Consider the following 22352-nt stretch of genomic DNA (forward strand, 5'->3'; position numbering starts at 1 on the left):
CTTACTGAAATCAGAATTCAGTTCCTAAAATTCCTGTCATGCCTGCTTATAGTTTTCAAGTGATTTTGAGGTAAGACATGATTTCATAGCACCACAGCATAACAAGGTGAACCAAGAGAACCTGCGCTTTATAAGTCTCAACATTTCTTGATCTAGCAATTGCACAGTATCTAACATACACAAATCCTGAGGTTGCTAAACTTGAAATAGGGAGTACCAAAATAAATTGCAAATAGGTGAAGTGGTGTTATAAAGAACTCTTAAATCTTGAACCAGGCTATCACGCAGTTTGGAACTTTATAACATATGTAATCCCAGTACACTAATAAAATTTTGGATCAATGCTCCAGACAGAGGAATAATTTAACAACTTAACAGCAATTAAGTGTTTGCCAAGTGCACTGCATAAAAATAATCAAGATGTAGTCTCATCCCTGTCTCACTGCTATTCTGATCACATTTCTCCTTGTGTCCCTTTCCCTCTTCTATCTGTCCTCTCTTCCTAATATTTTTCTTCATACATTTCAGTTTTATTTGTTTATGCATCTACTTCAGTTTCTTTCTCCCTCGCTTTTCATATTTTTTTCCTTTACGTACACTTGAGGTCCAACTATTGCTTCTACTTTTCTTCTGTGCACTGATTAGCTTCTCTGCTCAACCAGCTAATATTTCACTCAGGGTTTTTCAATACTAAGTAAACCTGTACACCAGGCTTCAGGGGAATTTTCAAGTGCAAACCTCAAAAATGATAAAAATAAAGAACACATTGCCAGAACGTTGAACACCGTAACACAAAGATTCACAGCATGGGAAACAGACCCTCCCTGATATTTTGGCTGTCAAGGAAAATTGAGAACCTCACAGGGGTAAAGAGGAAAAGTGAGGAGAATTTGCACAGATTGCAGCAGTGGCTAAGTGGCACTTTAAGGGCTTGTGACTTATTGTCCTACTGCAGAATAAGAGCAAATTCCCTGATTTCTTGTGGTGGTCACATTCTGGACAAGAAGAGATAATAGTCTTAAAAGGACTATTGTTCTAGTCTGCTTATAAAAGCAAAAAAGAAAGACTCATTAGACAAAACTGCAAACTGAGCTGAAGCCCTCACTTCATTAACGCTTCTTTACTGGGTTAATGTGTGCATGTTATTTTGGTACTGCTGTAGAGGAGCACAAGTCCCTTCCCTTTCATCTCCCGTTACATTCTGTGTCCCTATCCAAGAAATCTGGCTGCTCCTACCTTGATAGCTAGCTCGCTTGTCCAGCTTTTCATCTTCAGCTCATCTTTTTAGCTGTCACTTTCACATTAAGCCTGTCAAATTCACTGCAGCTGCTCACCTACACCCGGTTGTGCTGATATATTTCCTATCTGCTTCATTATGTTGCATATTCCTCCAAAACCCTATCTCACTACCCAACCTGCTACTAACTTGTTCTGGACTTCAACGAGGGACAGAGAATTACTAGTATGGGAAAGAAGAAATATTAATGAAGGGTGCAAATTATGAGAAGATGTCTAGAAGAGGGAAAGTTGTATGGTAAAGGACAAGACCATTAGAGCAAGCATTTGTTTAGTAAGCCAGACACTTGCTTACGTGTGTTTTAATTACTAGCTGTAGTCAGCATTTGGACCTGAGTTTTATGTATATATTTCTACCGGGCCTACTCAGCAGCAAAAGCCTGAATCTTTCTTTGTCTCTAAGTACAGAATGCTAAAAACATCGCCATGCTACACTTGTAGGTTTTTTTTCCCCCCAAAGTTGATAAAAATGAACATATTCTCTTAAACAGAAAAATCTGATGTAAATCAAAGTTTGCAGATCATCTCCTGATTTAGGGAAGATGCTGCCATGGCCAAGGAAAGCCTTAGGACAAACCAAGGAAGTGCAGCTACATGTAGCTCGTGGTTTTCATTGTTGTTGTTTAATCCATCCTTTTATTGATATGGATTTAAAAGGTTAATAAGAGGAGAGGTTGTAAAACCAGATCTCCTCAGGTACCAACGTGCTGCTCACCAGCATGCATACATGGAAAGATTAAGCAATAAAGTATTTCTTACAGAACCCCCTGCTATTTTTTATAGCATTAATACTGCTGTAAATTGATTCCAGTTTCGGTCCCTTGTAAGCCAGGGCCCTGGGAATATTGTCCCGCCAGTCCCGCCTCCTCCCAGCCCTGCTATTAATCATGGCTTGCCTGTCTTGAAATCTCCCACGGTTTGGTCACAGCTCCAAGGTCACAGGCTGTCATTAGCATTGATCTGAAAAACAGAAATGAACAATACAAGCTGAATCAACCTTTGTTGGATTTCTGAACAACTCTGCTCTGGATGCATAAATAAATAATATATATATGTATAAAATGTCAGCCCTGTTACCTTTTCCTCCAGAAAAGAATGACACGTTTGAAACCCCAGCGATCAGCATGGCTTTCACATCACAATTGTGCCCGGGAAGCATAATTGTATTTCAAGTCATCAGACAATGAATTTTTGGTATTGTGAACCGCATACTAGAAAAGTAATGGCATTGCAAGGGAATAACACTAATTTTGCAGTACCCCTGATACTATTTATATAAATATATATACCATATAAATATAAATACCAGAAAGCACGTACTTCACATGATATAAGCAAGGGTATTATCATATACTAATACCTGCAAACTGGATTAATTTATATGCCTATTTGTAAGTGGCTGCTGTTGCAAGAGAACCTATAATCACAGGAGGCAACCCAGACACTGTTTAAGCAGTTTCTACTGCTCATCTACAATAAAAATTTAAGATTTACTATGAGCTATACTGTTCCACTGTAGTTTAATACCTAGCTACAACCATGTTTTATATGCATTAGAAGAAAGAAACCATTCAGCTGTAGAAAGCGTTTATGTACAGTACATGATGCAGATAAAAGTCTAGGAAAGTTTAAATGAAGAACAAGGGCACTGAAAATGAAGCATCAAATATATTGCCTGAATCTGAAATTAGGAGTGGATGAAATGATATGGAAAACAGAAGATGGCTAATTTTCTTGGTTTAAAATAATTTCCAGAAGGAAACAGTATTTTACCAAAATTGAGATGTAATAAGACACACATATACAAATATGCACATATATGTCTCAAGTTTGGGGTACACTCCCACCATTTAAATAGGGTGCATGCTCAGGTCATTCTTGAGTGTTAGAAGAGTATTGTGTATCTGCAAATTCCCAGTTACAGACAACAAGAACAAGAGAAACGTAGCCTGTAACAGAAAGCAGCTGAGAGGAGGAGAGAAAAGGAAGCAGAAAAGGAAGATCTTTGGGTCCTAAGGCAGAGTACCAGCAGTTTTTTGAGAAAGAGAAGAAAGGCTGAGCAGTAAATGGTGAGGCTGGGAGAAAGGGAAAAATACATGACAGAGGCAGAAATAGGAACGGAGAAGGTGAAGTTTATACCTCTGCTAAAGTTTAGTAACATTTAGAAATCGTATTATGTGTTTCATATCACAGATCGCATTTTTAAAGCGAGCTATCTTCTCCAAGAATCTCCTTTAACAAATATGGTTACATGTTGAAATAACCAGAAAGCAAGAAATGGTAGTGCTCACCGAAATATTTCTCGATGGTTTTTAGCATTCCAATCATAACCACCTTTACTGACAAGTTCAAAGAATTCCGTCCTTCTCCTGCAACAAAAAATGGTTGTCAGAAAGGGAAACAGACATTTTCTGGGTGGCACTGCAGCAGAAATGTGGTTCTCTGAATGATACAATATCATCACAGCTCATTTATTACTGTTAAAGACGTTACACTGACAGTCCATTTAAGCGAAACATACTAATTTCCGAACATGTTCTATAAATGTCTGTTACCAATGTCAGAGCTGCCTAGTAAAAGCAATACTGTATTTATAGCCTCTGCAGATAAGGAAATAAATGATACCATGGAAGCATGAAATGTCTGACTACAGAAGTGGACAGACAGACAATAGAAATACCCCTGAATTATGCACACGCTTCACTTTACTTGTCCTTGCAAAATGCTTTTTAACTCTTGGATTCCAGAGGGTTTTTCAGAGCCCTGTAATTACCGTTATTTCCAACAGATGGAACACAAAGACTGTGGGCATCTTTAATGTGTAGTTCTCACTGACTTTAAATTAAGTATCCCTGCTGGACCTCACGCTTTGTCTTCCAGAACATCTTGCCAGTCTCTGCGAACAGGGACATGTTAAAGCTTGCTTGTTTGTTGACTATTGAGTACCAACATTTGGACTTGTAATTTTATCACAACTCACACTTGGCCTTCAAGGGACTCTTACTGCACACAGTACGACCACACACACAATACGCAGCAGATCCTACCCCAGTATGACAGAGGGTACAGAAATACAGAGCAACTTCCCTAGAGTGACACAACATATCAGCATCAAGGCTGGAAACCGAATACCTATGTTTTGGATGACAGTCCAGTGTCTTGTCTCATGGGAGATTCCTAACTGGAAGAAGTTGACAGAGTTTTATATTTTTCACACTTACTTCAGATGGGCTGAAATTTTCCACAGTAATTACTGAAAGCATAATCTGGATGGCATAGACTACAATTTTTATACTCGAAGGGATGCACGCTTTTGGGAACGTTGACCCCAGTGAAAGGACAGAACTGTACAGGGGCTCTTACATAACAGATTTCACAATGGCAGTCAGAACACAGATACAGAGACAATATGATATCCTATCCCTTATGTTTCTTGAAATAAAATACTAAGAATTTCAGATTACAGAATTGACGAGTACAAATTATTTCATTTTGAAGTACTGATTATTCTGGGCAATTCATATGTTACTGGAAACAAAAAGTCAACAATTTTTAAAGCTGAAAGGTCAGGAACATGAGATCCTAAAAACCTCACACATTCAAATTTAAAGTATATGGGTTCATAAAAGCAGGAACAGAAAATGTTAAGAGTCTTGCTTTGACATCCTCAGGAATGGATGTAGAAGCTTCAGTCTAACACCACAGAGGATTTCTAGTATGAGAGTCAACCTGAGGAAAGCATCCATGTATAAGGAAATAATTCAGTGCTTCCTGCTGGTTCCTTAGACACAATGTCCAACAGGAAGAGTTTTAATGCTATTAAGCATCATAGCATGCCAGAATTTAAGAAATTCTGCAATGTTTTTGAGTAACATCAACTCTTGTATATAGTCTGAAAGGGAAAGCTAATTTGCTGTACAACAAAACAGCTGCTTTACAGTCCAATGGCTCAAGACATCATTTCAGTTGATTTCCATAAACATCATTTTCACTTATTCAGATTCAGATTCAATTATTTTTCTTGTTGTATTATCTGTGAGCAACATTTAAAATTATCCACTAAAATTAAGTACATTTTCCATTTTGAAATTCAGCTGATGACCTCTTTGGACATTATTTCTCTGCATTAAAAATAGAAACACCACTTGACCATGTAGTTTTTCAGCCTAAGGCAGGCAGCAAAAAAAAAAAACCAACTCCACTGTGTCTGGTTTCCCTTTCAAGGTGCTGCTGCAGATTCTCCCAGGGTTAGGCTTTCTGGCTCTTCCACAAGCTGCATGGTCTCAGACAGGGCAGTGCATGGTGCCATGCAGGGCAGATGTGCTCTAAGTCCTTTCTACTCATCCTCTCCCTGACAGCACAAACCCATTGTGCACTCCTGTCATTTGCAGTTAGACAGGAGAATCTGTACTTAAACATCCCCATGGCCCTTGTATCCCACTTAAAACTGTCAGCAAGTTCCACTGCCATACCAGACCTCCAGATCCTAGCAAGCCTAACAGACTGCTTCAAAAATTGTGTGCCTAAAAGTATTTGTCTTCCTGAGCATCTTCATATCTACAAACGTGGGCTAATTTTATAAGTTATTTACAGTAAAACTATTCATAAAAACCTTAAGTACAATTTCTTTGAGAATACGCTTACAGAAAACAAAGAACATCAATGTCTCTACTGCCAGTATTGTTCAGAAACAGCTCTTTACATAATAACCCAATATTGGCAAACATGGCAGCATCCCAGTTAGTATTTTTACAATTAACAGTTTAAAGATGCATTGCTGAACAGTTAGAATTTCTGAAGTTTTCTGGAAGATTCACGTGGGAACTAACCAACTATCAGTACACATAATTGAGGAATCTATGTACACCCCTCTCAAAGTAGAGGGATACGTTACCAAATGCTACCCAATAATGTATGAGATAGGATGCTAATGGACATCCAACAAAAATTCCTAAGGATGAAGCCTTGCCAAGGCTAGGAAAAATCATAGAATCATAGAATCACAAGGTTGGAAACAACCTGCAAGATCATCTAGTCCAACTGTCCTACCATTACCACTGCTACCACAAGCAATAAACCATATCACGCAGCTCCTCATCCAGACACCTCTTGAACACTGCCAGGGATAGCAACTCCACCACCTCCCTGGGCAGCCATTCCAGTTCCTGACCACTCTCTGAGAGAAAAGGTTCTTACTTATGTCTAACCTAAACCTCCTCTGGTACAACTTGCAGCCATTTTCTCAAGTCCTGTTTGTTGCCTCAGAGAAGAGGCCAAACCCCTCCTCACCACAACCTCCCTTCAGGAAGTTGTAGATTGCAATGAGGTCTCCCCTGAGCCTCCTCTTCTCCAGACTGAACAATCCCAGCTCCCTCAGCCATTCCTCATAAGACTTGTGCTCCAGACCCCTCACCAGTTTTGTTGCCCTTCTCTGGACATGCTCAAGGGCCTCAAAAATCTTTTTTGTAGTGATACAATACTTGAGGTGCAGCCTCACCACTGTTGAGTACAGGGGAAGATCACCTTCCTGCTCCTGCTGGCCACACTATTTCTAATGCAGGCCAGGATGCCATTGGCCCTCTTGGCCACCTGGGCATGCTGTCAGCTCATGTTCAGCCGATCATCAACCTACACCCCCAGGTCCCTTTCCTCTTCACAGTTAACCAGCCACTCATCCCCAAGCCTGTAGCACTGCATGGGGGTATTGTGGCCAATGTGCAGGACCTGGCACTTGGCCTTGTTGAACCTCATCCCATTCACCTTAGCCCAGTGATCCAAGGTTTCGTAGGCAGCACCCCAAAGCTGTACACCTGATGGTGCTCTCCCTGCAAGTCAGCCAGGTACATGCCAGAGAGCAGGCTCCAGCCACATCACATGGCGGTGACATCATGACTCCTCCAGCCACATACACACTGCAGTCTTACTGCAAATACAGCTTGGTAATAACAGCGCTTGAAAACATACCATAGCATCAACTTAAAGACTACTTAAGAGATCTGACTTGCAGATGAGAAAAACGGAGAGTTAAACTTTCCACAACATATTTCTCTTCCGATACAATTTATCTTCAAAAAGCAAAATGTATGTGTTCATTACCTCATTACTCATCTTTTTTATTAAATACAATATTTTTAGTATAGATTGTTGGAAACTCTAAGATGGTGGAAAAGAATTCTAAAATGTCATTGATTTTCTACACGTCTGAAGAAATATCGCATAAGGGACAGAAGAATTATGGCAGCAAACTGTAGCTGATTCCTGGGATTGCTTTGAAGTATGAGCCCAGGACTTTTCCCTTGTCTTTTGCTGATGTAGACATTACGCATTAAAGCAAAACTTAGTTAGACACTTGAGATATTTCTATTAGCCTAAAATACACAAAGTATTAGACTAAATCTTTTCAACCACAGCTAAATATTAATTGTTCATATTATACATCGTTATTAGTATTTAATAGGCTGTTAGATACATGCTTCGAATTTTCGTTTCTCACATATAAGAAATGCCAATACTTACTCAAAATACAGAGTGAGGTCTGTTGCCAATATCGATTGCTTTAGAAGCTGCATAAGGTCACTGTAGTCCTTAGAGGACAAGTTAGCAAAGATGTTGTGACCCTATAATGAAAGAGATAAAGAAGGTAAAGGACTAGCAATCAATATCGGATTTTAAAAGGTTTTCTAACTCTTTCTAACAGTCTACTGTTTCTCTCTAGCAGAGGCCTTTTCTGATTCATGGCAAATCTATGACAAAATAATAATGTTAACACTGTGGAGATTACATCGGGGTGTAAGATTTGACAATTGTAATCAAGTATCTGGGATGTTTTACTAAACTCTGCTGAAATTATAGCCTCTTGAGGAAAGATTTACTCTTTACTCCTACCCTGCACAGACTCAGTTTATGGAGGAAAACTATGGATACATCTCAATCTTTCCTCTTATTAAATGTTTCTGGGAGCTGGGCATTTCAGCTTTTGAGTTGTGCTCCTAATAGATTTATCTGTGCTGCTGCCTGCAGGCACACAAACTGCTGTTAGAGCAGTCAAAGACACTAAATCAGTTTTTCATTCAAAACAGCCTGTTTGCTCTCTCTGACCCATTACTGCATTCTTACCACATACACAAGCCTTCCCTGCACAGGCTGAAGAGCACAACTTTCTGTGGTTTGAAGGTCTGATAGGATGTTCTACAGGGGTAATGGGCTTAAGAATTTGAAAAGTGCTCCATAGCCAGAATGAAGGGATACAAACTAGTTGGTTATTGCTATTCAAGAGCAGAGAGGTATTTTGTAACTGAAATTCTGAAAACTAATAGGGACAGAGATCCTACAATTTCTCTATGAAATCACCCATAAAATCAGTGTTGTTCTTGGTAAACAGAGTCTTATTTTGGTGGCATTTAGCAGTGTAATGCAAACATTCAGTACATACTGCCATATACTGCTAAGGAATAATAAAATGCACTTAAAAGCAAGAATTTTCCAGAGATAGGAAATGTTACAGCCATGAATGTCTGAGGACAGACGAGGCAAGGTTTGGAGGGAGAGTTGGTTCTTATTTATTTATTTAATAAGTTAGCTCATTGTTGGTCTAAAAAATAGAACTGCCATGCATAAAACATGGCCTTTGTGACAGTGAAATGAGTTTTTATCTTTAGTTGAGCATTGAAAAGGATTTGAAAATGTAAAATTTGAGAAGAACAAATTTATCATAAATTAAAAAAAAAGCAAAGCAAGGTGTATGAGGAAAACAGTGGCTATTACAACAGGAGCAATTTACCAAGTTGTCGATCTGTAATTTTTTTATTTTTTACATTTCTGATCTGTTTCATCATGTGTAAAACCATGCCAGCACAAAGCTCAAAATCACTTATATTGAGGTTAGCATGACAGAAGTAGAGAATAAATAGCTCGTCTTTCCAGCATGATAAAAATTCAAAGTAATCATGCACTATTCTATGTTTAATTTTAGATAGCCAAACCAGACTAGGATATCAACATTAGTGCATAGGATATCATCTAATTTTAGCATATTCGAGGCAAGAAACAAACTGCTCAGCTTGCACAAGTTGATATGCCTATTTAAGTAGTTTGGAGGATCCAAATCTGTATTTATTTCAAAAGAAGTGGTGTTGTAATCTAGTCTGACATGAGCTATAAACTTGCACAGAGTTGTCCATGTCTTAAGCATGTCTTCAGAATCACAGAATCACCCGGGTTGGAAGGGACCTCAAGGATCATGTAGCTCCAACCCCCCTGCCTAGCAGGGCCACCAAACATACACATTCAGATCAGGTTGCCCAGGACTCCGTCCAACCTGGCCTTAAACACATCCAAGGACGGGGCATCCACAACCTCCCTGGGCAGCCCGTTCCAGGGCCTAACCACTCTCCTTGTAAAGAACTTACTTCAGAAGGGCATTCAGTCAGTCCTGAAGACTTGAAGAGCTAAGAAGGCTTCTTTGAACAGACAGTCTCATTGGTTTAAAGAAAACAAGCAAACAAACAAAAAAGGAAAGAAAAGAAAAGAAAAAAACCAAACCACTACTTTCCTTTTCCCTACTCCCTGTGAACTGGTCTATTTAGCCTTCAAATGCTGCTTTTTGTTGTCTTTCTCTGCTAGCTAAAGAGCCATTTACTAGGGGATCATCTTAACTGAGCAGATTGAATTGTTTAAATCTCATGCCAGGGCTCTCCTTTACCATGTCTATGTTGTAAATATTATGTTAAAAAACTGGACACTAAAACCCAGAGGTCAATCTTAGACCACTGATTGTGGACACTGCATACAGAGTCAAGGCATACAGAGTTCAACCCAGTTCCCTTTTCCCTTTTCCCTATAATCATGGACAATCCCACGCCCTTCAAAAGTTAGTGCACATCAGAATAGTCTCTAATAGTGCTGCATGAATAAGACTTTTTATATATACTGAACACCTTTTGAAACAAGCTATCTGTAAATTAACAAAATACATCCATTTTTTTCATAAAGATGATGTGTCTCTCTACTCCCTCTTATAACACCTCTAGGGCAGTGTAACCTGCATATTGTTGAGCAGAAGGTGTTCTAGGCAGGAGCTATGTGTTTATAGGAATCTGCACAGCAGCTAGTGTATTTTGGACAGTGCAATATTGCTGATGTTAATTAAAAAAAACCCACAAACATTTAGTAAAATAACGCAGAACCAGTAAAGGATGACTCAGATAGACTGAGTGCAACACAACACTTGTGGGGAAAGGTAAGAGCATTTTACCTAACTATAAGGCCTTGAGCAGGATCTGTGTAAGACAGAGAAACTGATAACATGATTAGGATATATTCTTCTTGCCCCTAGCTGATTGAGACAGATATAATCTCTGGGATCTACGATCAGCATTTGTAATTGTTTAATTTTGTGCTAGTTGTGACCTTTGAGGTATCCAATAAATAATTCCTCAAGGAGAGGGCATTAAGAAGGTACTGTATGTGGTATTTCCTTTCCCTGGCTGAAACTGCCCAACAGCTTATAGTGAGATTAATAGTAATGCTTTGTACCTCACTTTGGAGAATCATGACAGCATGATTGAAATGGTGGTGCTCCAAGGTAGCAGAGGTGCCGTAGAGCTGAGCTAAGGCTGATCCGCTCCTGAAACAGAATGCAGGGAGTCAACAAATGCTGCTTAGTTGCTTACAAAGCAGATTTCAGACAGAATTTAGTAATGAAAGCATGCAGTCATACTTACTCTTATCCATGTCAGCGACCACACTTGAGAGTTGGCCAGATCAAAATAGTCATTTATAGCCAAATACATGGCATTTATGTTTATGCTAAATACCACCAGCTGACTAAAGATAGTTCCTGGAACAAAGTTATGGAATGCAGCTTCCAAGGAGCCTTAGCAGTGCTGCAGCACAGCACTGTGCAGTAAAAACAGACTGTATCAGCCTTGAGCAGGGGTCAAGAGATTGACTCTTCTGTTACTTTTAATTTTCAGTTATTAGTAGATATTAACAAAAAAAGGCTTACAAAAAGGTGATTACATATCTTTAAAAACAAACAAAAAAACAAGTTCAAATGCAGTGAGGTTCTGTCTATATCTAAAAGCACACACTTAAAAAAAATACTAATGTAACCAAAAAACAGCACTGAGAGTAGTAAATGTAAAAGTAAAGTTTGCCATCTGTCTAGAATGTATTTTTTTATCATGCTTATTATCTAAAACAAAATAAAGCTTCAAAAGGCACAGAGCAGTTGGGTTTCCCAAGTTTAAAGAACAAAAACCTATGAAATACAGTTATTAAATTGAGAATTGTTGGGAGGTGCAGAGAATTGAACTGGATTGTCAGAATAGTTACTGTTCATCATTACTTCACTTCTGGGACCCAGCCTAGAGTGACAAGATGGGTTTTCTTTCCAAAGAAATGAGAACAAGAGATTATGCTAGAGACAAACAGAAAGAGTCTCCTAGGAAAATAAACTATAAAACTGCACCATACTGCTATTTAATTATCAGAAGCAGCTATATTAGAGAGAAAGATGTCCAGGAAACATCATCCCTAGAGAATGTGGTGTTGAGATATATAACAAAGACATTTCAGACAGCTGTGATATTGCCTTCACTGTATACCTCTTGAACTTTCAGAACACAGAACAGTAGCGCTGAACACAAAATAAGAAAACGTGCTTAAATTTGTAAGCCAAGTTAGAGAAATAAATCATAGCTGCTGTTATGAAAACTACAGCTTCCATTTTCAGGGATATTTTGTATGTGTGGGAATCTTTGTCTTTTGTTAAATGTCTTCAGCAATTTCTTTATGGAGTCATAAAATGGCAGTCTCCTCTTCGTAGTCAGTTGTCAAGGAAGTTTAAGTGATAGCAGTTTGATGCTGAAATCTCTGCCTTTAAGTCAGCTATCTCTCTGCACAAGAGATGTGTCTGTGCAATGTTACAGTAGAGAAGTGGTTAACTTAATCAGAGCCTAAAATGGCCTGGATGTAAATCTTAGGTTTCATTTTGGTAAATTAGGAACATAAACATCAATCAGCTGAGCTTCCCATTTGTCTCATCTTTTTTGATTCTCCTCCAGACTCAGCTGCGAACAGGCATCTAGCAGTGCTTGGTAACCTTTGCACCACGAGCTCTGTCTTTTGAGCACAGCAATTGATTTTCCTTGCTATAGTGATTGAAGATACAGACAGTGTCATTGTTTCATTGAGATCGTATAGCAGCACCAATAGCTTAGGAAATGGCAGCTTAGCAAACATCAGAAACATCAATATGAGTGATGTTCACTAAGGATACTCAGCCCCAGAAACGCAGCAGCCAGTGCATATTACACACTGCAGCAAACAGGCAATTCCTACTGTCTTTCAAAACCAGATTTTGGAAACAATCTGATCTTGGTAAACAGAGTTATCTTATCACTCTACAACGTACCCTCAAACTTTCCATTAGCCTGCTGCTATTTCAGCAACACATCTAAGGGTAGCAGCTTGGATGGTAAAAACAAACATGAGTCAGGGCTGCTGGATCAGGTCTTAAGCAACTTGAATAGAATGACATTCACTTTTGGAATTGAAAATGGTCTGGAGAGCAAGATTTCACTTAGGTAATGTAACAATCTGCCTGTGAGATCCAGCCTTGTGCTGTAGTGGGTACTGACCATGTCAAGGAGCAGCCAGCCCAACCCTGCCTGTGGCAGCAGGACTCCAAGCATATGGAACTCTGAGAACTGGCATATGGAGCAGGCAAGGAGGTGGCATTTCTACAAACCAGGAGCAGCCCACCTACTGCAGACGATATGCAGCAGAGCTCCAGCATGATGGTAGCAGTTTCATACTCTGTATGCCAGGAATTATATGCTGTGCTTGCCTAAACCATTTTGAAAATTGTTGGGAAAGCAGGATTTCATTTTAACCTTTTTTTTTTTTTTTTTTTTTTTTTTTAATTGCTTAGCTAGGTTATGCTTAACTTAATGCATTCCAGACAGTGAGAAGCCCAGATAGATTGTCTCAGTATTTTCTGAGTCGAATACCAGAATTAATAATAACAGAGCAAGAGAGGAACATCAAGTTTTGGCACCACATTTCAATATTCTGTGTCAGCTCACAAGGATTAACCCAATCAACAGCCTGATACAAAGGACAAGGCAGCAATTACCCCAAAGAACAGAGAATTATAAAGATGGATAGTCCCTCACTATGTACAGGAATAAGAATACTTGGCCTTGGCCTGGGAGGCCTGAAATTAATGCTTCATTCTTTATCCTGCTCACCTTTTGCTCTTCTGTGGAAGAAAAAAAAATTAAAGTAATAAGAATTAGAAAACTTACTTGGCTTGGAAGGCATTGTTGGTTCCCCTGTGGTCAAGGTCGTGACACAGGCATCCCACAATCAAAGCTAAAATTTCAATTTCAGTCAGAATCTCTTGAAATCCTGCTGTCTGAGAAAAGGAAAAAAATAGCAGCTGTAACTATCAGTAGCAAAAGGGATAAGTAATGTTAGTCCATCAAGCAACAGCCAACTTTGTTTTGATAGCATGAACATATCAGTAAAGAGAAGATAAATGCTTTACTGTCATATTATGTTCCCCGCTGCATGTTAGATGGTTAGCAGAACAGATACGTCCTTAGAGTGATGTGTTATCATCTCTCCATTGCATTTCCAGCATGGCATTCCCCCACCACCCAGAAAGCAGCAATGGCAAAAAGAGCTGAAAACAAACACCAGTAACTACACAATAAGACAGGAACCGGAATCTCTTACCAGAGAACTACAAACCAAAATTGATTTCATTTGGAAATTATTGTTCAGTAAGTACTTTAACACGGATTTCTTCAATTCTGAGGTGGCCATTTTAGTTAATCCCTACTGTCAAAGATATCTAATTTGTTAAATCAAAAGACCTATAAAAGATGCCAGCTGAAATATACTCTATGGAACTGGTATGAACAGTTAAGAGATTTGTTATCTGAGACATGTGAAATGAAGTGACATGATTTAGAAGGAAATATCTCAAAAGGCATAATTCTGCTGCAGATGCCCACTTGAATTTGATATAAAGTTTTGAAATTTGATGTACTGAAATCCCCCACAGCCAATTCAGGCCAGATATGCCAGTGTGAATCCCTACAAATATTGTTTGCCCCTATACCTCTTCTTGTACAGAAGATGTGCAATAGCCTGAACTGCCTCATGACAGAGAAGCACCACCGCTATTGCTAACCTCAAGCACCCTGAACAGCTCATGTCTGAGGAGGTGCTGAAAGCTGTCTGGGACACTGTAGGCCCGGTGCACCTTACCCACAACAGAAACAACATGGTTCTTCAACTCTTCAGAAGATTCAGGGCATATTGCCTGCAACAATGACTGAAATGGAAAACTGTTAATCCTTTTGTGTCCATGGCATCAGGCTTGAACCACATTCTCCAACTAGCCACATGATCCAGTTAGCAAGAGAGGAAATTGTATAAAAGAAACAATTTATTTTGGAAGACAAAACCTAACTTGAACAGTATGTAAGAAATTCTGAATTCTGCTGATTTTTTGAGTGGAGCATAATTTCACTCTGGCAAGAAGAGCATTAAGTGATACCAAGACAGTGAGTAACAGTGGGATTTGATGTCCTTGCACTTCCGCAGGAACATACAGCTCACTCAGAGATGCCAGCCATTGTTGCAATACCAAGTGAGAACTTTGCTATTCACTTGGAAGACCATAAATTCTACTTAAATAAATATATATTTAAATGCAAATATTCTCTGTTTTCACAGTTTAAAATGTGGCTGCAGTTAATTCTTAAGCAGTACAGGGAATCAACCCTGCTCCAGGTTGCTCAAAAGTACATTTTAGCATGAACGATGGAAGTGCAGGACTTGCTACAAATGCTTTATAACTGTGCAAAGTTTATACGTCTAAAAAGATAACTAAATATGAGGAAAAAAGATTCCATTCACGTAATACCCACTGGTGTACAGATTAACCTGACTATTACAAAAGGGCTTCTCCTGATTCTTCTTAAAATTCCAGTACTAGACACTCAGGCAGAGGAAGTTATCTAAAAAATAGTGTTTTCTGGTTTTACTCTTTAAATATTGCTCTTGTATAGCAAAAATAATAAAGGTCTATTTAGGGAAAAAAAAATTGAAAAGAGGATTCTAACTGACAACATACCATGTGTCAGCTTTCAGCCTAGAGAAAGCATTCATGCTGAGTTAAAGCAACTTAAAATAGAGGTTTCATAATAGAATGTTGATACTGTAATAAATAGCCTTCAGCATAACAGAAGCTTTGATTAAACTCAAAGATTCAACCTGTATCATAAATGCAGGGAGACTGATTAAGGAATTTATTAACAGTAGCAATATCTTGAAAATAAGTTCAACATTTAATCAAAAATATTGTCATAGAGTGTATGAGAGAAATATAGCATATCTTACTTAATAAGAACGTTCAATTTAAAACAACATCATTGTAAGAGGATCTTTTTTTTTCTTTTCGCATTATGTTCAGAGCAGAGAATCACATTTCCTCATTTTTTGAATTTACAGAGAGAAAAAAAAAATACACAGCTGTATACGATGGCACAGTAAAATTTATTTTCACCAGAAAAAAAACGACCCATAACTCACGAGTGGCAGAGTCTCCAGTGAGTTATGGAGGTCATTCTCTCATGTGAGGAAATGAATTGCATTCGTTATACCTTGCTCCACATTATATGTTTTGTTAGTAGCACACCAGATGTGATTTTAATTTTATATTACTGACGTTTTCATTTTTACTTCTTGAGCAAAGCATTAATATGATTATCAAAGCTGGGCTTCATCCTGTGGTTTACTCTCACGCGACATTCCTAACTTGGAGGAGCAGCCTTGCTTCAGTGCTCGTCTTCAGAATATTTGGGTGAGCCTGAAGCATGGCTCACAGGACTGGGTTTATAATTCTCCAGTGTCTTGAAAAGAACAAAATCTATATTTAGACATACAGGAATATATGGTACACATACAGAAGGCTGACACACCTGGTTTAAGCATCGCAGGATTTCTGTTGGCTTGTTTAGCCCAGCCGGATTTTGCTTCTGTTTTCAATGAGAGTGTGGTGAGGCCATCAGAGGCGAATCTTGTTAGCATGTAATGTAGTAATGTCTAATCTGTTAGGCTAACCCTTCATGAAAACTCCCTAAAATAGACCTATTTATTTATATTTGTGGTGCAGATAACATTATTGATTTTCATGGAAAAACCAGAAAAAGACTACAACAACTTTAGGAAAGGGTCTTGCATATTGACATATTCATATACACAAACCCTGCAACAGAGTACCGGGCACAAATCAGTATCTCTACGAGGCAGAGAATTTTCCCTTCTTGCAGATGAAAAGCAAACAATGAGGCATACTAAGCAGGATGGCTCTCCCAAGAAAAATGCAATACGTGCAAACCTTGTGCTATTACTAGTCTCATGACTATCGCTTTTATGTCTCTTTTCACAAAATCAGTCTTCCTATCTCTGAAAGCAAGAGCAGCCAAAGCAGGTCCCAGACTGCCTGGCTTGCTTTTGTTCTGCACCAAAGCCACAGCAGAGCAGGACAAGACGTGGCACAGTCAAAAGACTCTGGTGCATGTGCCGCCCGCCTGGAACTGCCTGCTCATCTGACTAGAAGCCCATGTACTGAAATGAGCTGAGCTTGAAAATCTTAGATCGCCTCCCACAGATATGTGTGCTCCCACACTGCTTGCTTAAACGCATCCTGAAATTAAGCTTTGAATGCGGTCGCAGAGTTCAGCCTCGCTGGCCTGCTGTTGGCTGTTGAAGAAATCGCGATCTTCCTCCTCCCTGCTGGCTGCGGATTTGCGATTTGGCCGCCTCCAGCTGAGATGGAGGTACCCGGTAGGAAAGGGCTCCTCTACCCAAAACAAAACCTGCCTCAAAGCCGGCCTCGGAGCTCCATCTAGAGGACGCTTTTCCCTCGCAGAGGAGCTGCGTGGAGACGGGGGCTGCGGCTGCCTCGCTCCCGGCAGCGTTCGGCAGCAATCCCCAGACGTTGTCTGACTTGACTCTTACTGCTCAGAGTGAAAACCCTTCTATCTTTATATAACTTAACAACAGGCTTGCCACGCTCATAACACTTTTAGAAACTACCAGTGCCCACGTTACAATGAGTTTTCATTTAAGACCAACAGAAAGTGTCCATAGGAAGATGTGGCTGGTTCCACCCAGCTGCACAATCTCCACTCCCAAGAGAAGGGATGACTTCTCTCACTCTCATCAGAGGTCTCTGTCTGCTTTGCCTCACAGCTTGTTACACTCCCTAACTGCTCACAGAACCTAACCCACACAACTTGCAGGACAGACCTAGCACATCGCTGATGTCATTTACCTGCCTGAGGACCTCATGCTCTGCTGTTTCTTTAAGGTACTGGTTGTGCTGCCCAACCAGGAACAACAGCTGGAAATCCAAGCCAACTGTGCCCTATGTAGAGTTAACATGCTACAGCCCATCTAAAGGCTGTGTAACACAGTGGAAATATTTCAGTGGCAGCAGACCAATCTGGTGTTTTTAATCACTGTATGATTAGCACAGGCAGTGCAGGCTCCACTGATAACACACACAGGCTGATAGCATGCAAATGCTGGCCATGCTGGCATCTCAGCAGCAACAAGAATGTCAAAATTCAGTAATTAAGTCAGAAGATTGTTCCTCTGTCCATAGGAAATGTTCTTGTATTTGAAAATGCAACCTTTGCTTTGGGGATCCTCCTTTTGTTGGTTCCTCATGAAAATATTCTAAGATGCTTTTTAGTGATAAATGCTCCTCTAATTATATAACGTAAGCTTATGCATCAACCATCTTGTTGAAGTATCACCTTATGAACATCATAGTTTTACTAGAGCCTAAAATATTCATTTCATTTGAAATTTTATCTGGAGATATGGAAAAAAAAATTAAAAAGCACAATGAAAAGTGTTGTATGCACAGAGACACATTGCTTCTCTGTTGCCATATTAAGCAGAATCTTAAGCAATCAGAACCATGGTCTTTTTACAGATATGTTTGCAAGAATTAACTAATTAAATATGCATTATTTATATAATATATATATGTAACGGTATATTTATATATAATATACAGTGGCAAGGTTGATGTGGGGTAGGAAGAGAGAATGTAAAAGCACTGGTATTTTGAACAGAATTAACTTGTAGCTGAGAGAAGTTATAGCTACTGATGGTGATAGAAGTAAACAAAACGCACCAGTATTACAGTGTCCAGTGAAGACAAAAGATTCACATAGATCACTATGGAGGAAGATGATCTTAATGTTTTTAGGCAGTATTTTTCACAACAGCTTGGATGAAATGGGAGAAGAAAATATTAAATATCAACAAAATAAATAATTCTTCTAAATCCTCCATGTTTTTTATATCTCGATTTAACAGTCCAAAATAAATGTCAAATTAAAGAGTTCCAAAAGGAAAGCGTTATTGTAAGATGAAGATCCATAATAACAAGCTTAATCCAAGACTTCCATCTGTTTTCAGTCACTTTAATATGCCTGTGATATCACTGTCACTAAAACACTATAAGGTTTTGCCAAACACATGCCATCTTAAGTTGAATAACCTAGTTCTGTGTGCATATCTACTGCAAACGAATGAATATCATAACAAGCAGAAAAACACATTGGAAAACATTTAGACAGGTAAGGAATGTAGCACTAAAAGATCTTATGGGATTGTGTCTGTAGCGGGATACTTACAGTTAACATGGCAAACATTAGTTGGCACACATTGAAAGCATGTCTCCAGTTGTGATACAAAACCATTCGATAATTCTTCCTAACTGTCAAAAGCCACCTACACAGCGTCTGAAATGAAAAGTACAAATTTTATCAGGGCTACTAAACGCGTGCAAATGGACAGAGCAGTGCCAACATGGAAGCAGCAGATATCTCTGCAGAACAGATGGTTACCTCGTAGTCAATTTTAAATTTCTGAACCATTCCAAGTTCCATGAACATCCGCAGGGCTGCAGTAATCATGGCATCCACATCAAGTGAGAAGTCATCAAAATGGATGTCATCAATGCCAAGCTCTGACACCAGAGGGATGTTTGCAGTCTGAAAATGCCAAAGGGAAAGGGAAAGTTCTGATTCAAAGCTAGGTCCTTTTTTCCTGTCTCTCTTAAAAGAAACCACCCGTACGTCTGCTCTGATCTGCCAATATGTCCCCTGCTGTATGTGAATTCCAAGCAACAAAGCCTTCATCTGAGAAATACAGACTGGTCAGGCTAACTAAGGTGGGGAACGGGGGGAAGGAGAAGAACCAGACGCAAGTGGAAAATACATCCCAACTGTACGTGGAGCTCGCATACAGCAGTTAGGGCTGGAAGAGCTGACCACTTAACAGCTACTGCAGTAACACAATATATTCCAATGCAAATTACAATGCTGTAATGTGAGAAACATCTGGACAGCCAGCAGCTGTGAATTTTAATTGCTACCATTCAGAAATGCAAAGTAAATATACTGCTCTGCAGAATTTCCTCATCCAAATGTCCTCAAGTTTATAAGCACACAAGAACTGTTGGCTTTATATTGTTCACATAGAACCAAGAGTAATACAAGAAACACATAGCAAAAATAGCTTTCAGAAGAATAAAAAAAAAGTCAATAAGCTATAGCAAAAGCCTTATATCTTCTTTCTTTCATATGATAGCAGATTCACATTCCATTTGTAATAGAGGAATGAGCTTTTTGTGCAGACAAAAATGAATGAGGGAGTGTGTGGGACTGGCTCAAGAATACTGTCATGCACATGGTCATGCTTTGGGTGGCCTGGTGGCAGCATCTGCAGAAGCCAGGTGGGGGGGCCAGCAGCCCCGAAGGATTTGCTTGCCCTTCCTTATGCCCCTCCAGAGCTGCTATTCATCTCCCCAGAGAAGGCAGGTGGAGGAGTCTGCCTCTGCTGAAGAAGCATCTGTTTGCTCTCTTCAGCAGCAAGAAGGTGATAGGTCAGGTAGAAAGCTCACAGAGGGGCCGGGTCTGCCTTACAGGCCAAGAGCTGGACCATACTGAATTTGTTAAACTTGCCTGGAGTCAGCTAGCATGGCACATCCAGCTCATTATGTGCATGTAAAAATACCCATTTGTTCATGCCATTCTAAGTTCACCTTCAGAATTACAGCTTGTACACGATCACTTAACAGCTTCCTTTTGAAAACTTGAACTTTGAAATATTGCACCGTAACTATGACAAGTCATTAAAAAGAAAAAAAGGTTTTTCTAGACAAAAGAAAACTGTCACCTCAATTATTTCTTTACATGAAGATTAAGCTGGTTCGGCCATACCTTATAAGAGCTGAGAGTGCAAATCTGCCATTCAACAGCAGTGACACTGCAGTACCAACCTAGCTGCTAGCTAGAGAAAGCTCTCTGTTCAGTTCAGTGCCCGTACCACAAAAAGTCACGATATTACACCACTGAGGTTAACTGATGTGGGAAATGAAACAAACCCATCAAGCCAAAGACACAGCTGAACAACTCAGGGAGCATGCAGGAGAGAAGCAAGCTTGGTTAACTGCATACGTACTTTGCCCGCTTTGTCAGCCTGCTGATCAGGATTGAACCAACTCAACATCTTTTTTGGAACAGTTGTTGAAAAATGTAAAATAGTTATTAATGACACTGACAGGATTTATGACTTAATATTCCTTAATACCTGTCTGAAAAGCTACGCATTCAATTCCAATGTCAAGAATGAATGAAGATGTTGTTAGATGTGAAACAGGAATGCTGCTCCAAACTACGTCCTCCTAGACCTTCATTGGTCAGCAAAAATTGTGGCTTCTTATCCCCTGGTTATTATTCAGAGTTTGGAGGATACTCAGGTTGCATACTAATCTTTACCCTACAGATACACTCACTGTGTAGTAAACGTACTCTATTCAAAATATCTACAATGGAAGAAAAACATTTGTCCATTTTATTTATTTCTTAGAAAAGTTTAAAGAGGAAAAATGCTGAAACAGAACAACTTCACTGTAACCAGCCCTGCTTGGAATTGCTTTACTGAAACCATCCTTACAAACATACTGCTGCATTTTCACTAGCCATGAAGTGGGCTCTGACTAAAGTTTTAACTTTGTTGTTGTTGTTGTTCTCTCAAAGGAAAACAGATATTTCCCTTGCAATTTTCCACTTGAACAAAAATTGTATTTACATGTTACAATTCAAGTGCGAACACTTGAAGCAGTTGCTCAACTGTGACTATTTTTCCTTTTCTCAAACAATAGAGAAATAACAATATATTCCAAATCTATTACAAATTGAACAACAGGATATTAACAAAGCAAGTCAAAAACAATTTCTTCCCACGTCAGTCTGAAACTTTTAAATATTTATGAGTTTTTACATTCCTAAATTTAACAGGAGTGCCATAATCCAAAATAACAGCTGAATTAATAGCCAGGAGATAACATTTGTATAAAAGAACCATTTGCTTTACAACAGCAATAAAGGAAACAACAGAATTATGAGTGTTGAGACTAATTTGAATAATGTTAAAAAAAAAAATAATGCTGTGGGGCTGCAGCAATATTCCAGCTGCACCTGGCGTTGTCTGTCCTGAGCTTCTTATGTTGCAAATGCAACAGTCCAAGGCTTATAAGAGAGCAGTCATTAAAACTTCATTTCTTTAATTACAAAGATATAAAAAATATTCATAATACAGCATATTAAAGCATATCCAGCCCTGACATTTTGCTGCACTGCAGGAGAAATTCCAGTGAATTCCTTAAAATAGACAGCAACAATAACGTTCTCTTCCAGGAAAACAGAGGGGATGAAAGTACCACGACAATAAGAGGAAGGGGCAGGCAATTAAAAATTCAACTTACACTGAAATTATTTTCTAAAGCACCCCAGTGATTTAGGATCACTTAAAAGGCTTGCTTCCTTTGGAATGTTTTGATGTTCAATTTCCTCTTTCTAAAAACAATTAAGAATATTACACACTGAAGTCTTTTTACCCTGTGGACCAAGCAATTTCAAGGCTCTTCATTCTTGAGAAATATTCATGCG

The 22352-nt window shown here is 39.1% G+C and overlaps 1 protein-coding gene across 2 annotated transcripts in view; it reads right to left on the minus strand.

The window, feature by feature from the left end:
* The window catches only part of PDE11A (phosphodiesterase 11A), a 128775-nt gene that overhangs the window by 20790 nt on the left and 85633 nt on the right, over window positions 1-22352 (minus strand). For both annotated transcript variants that reach the window (XM_048953130.1, XM_048953129.1), the window contains exons 11-17: window positions 19245-19391; window positions 19032-19139; window positions 13608-13717; window positions 10831-10921; window positions 7813-7913; window positions 3588-3665; window positions 2193-2256 (exon numbers count right to left, since the gene is read on the minus strand). In XM_048953130.1, coding sequence (XP_048809087.1) covers window positions 2193-2256; window positions 3588-3665; window positions 7813-7913; window positions 10831-10921; window positions 13608-13717; window positions 19032-19139; window positions 19245-19391 — 699 coding nt within the window. The remainder of the gene's footprint in view (window positions 1-2192; window positions 2257-3587; window positions 3666-7812; window positions 7914-10830; window positions 10922-13607; window positions 13718-19031; window positions 19140-19244; window positions 19392-22352) is intronic.

This window comes from Lagopus muta, chromosome 8, assembly GCF_023343835.1.
Source record: "Lagopus muta isolate bLagMut1 chromosome 8, bLagMut1 primary, whole genome shotgun sequence".
Classification (NCBI taxonomy): Eukaryota; Metazoa; Chordata; class Aves; order Galliformes; family Phasianidae; genus Lagopus; species Lagopus muta.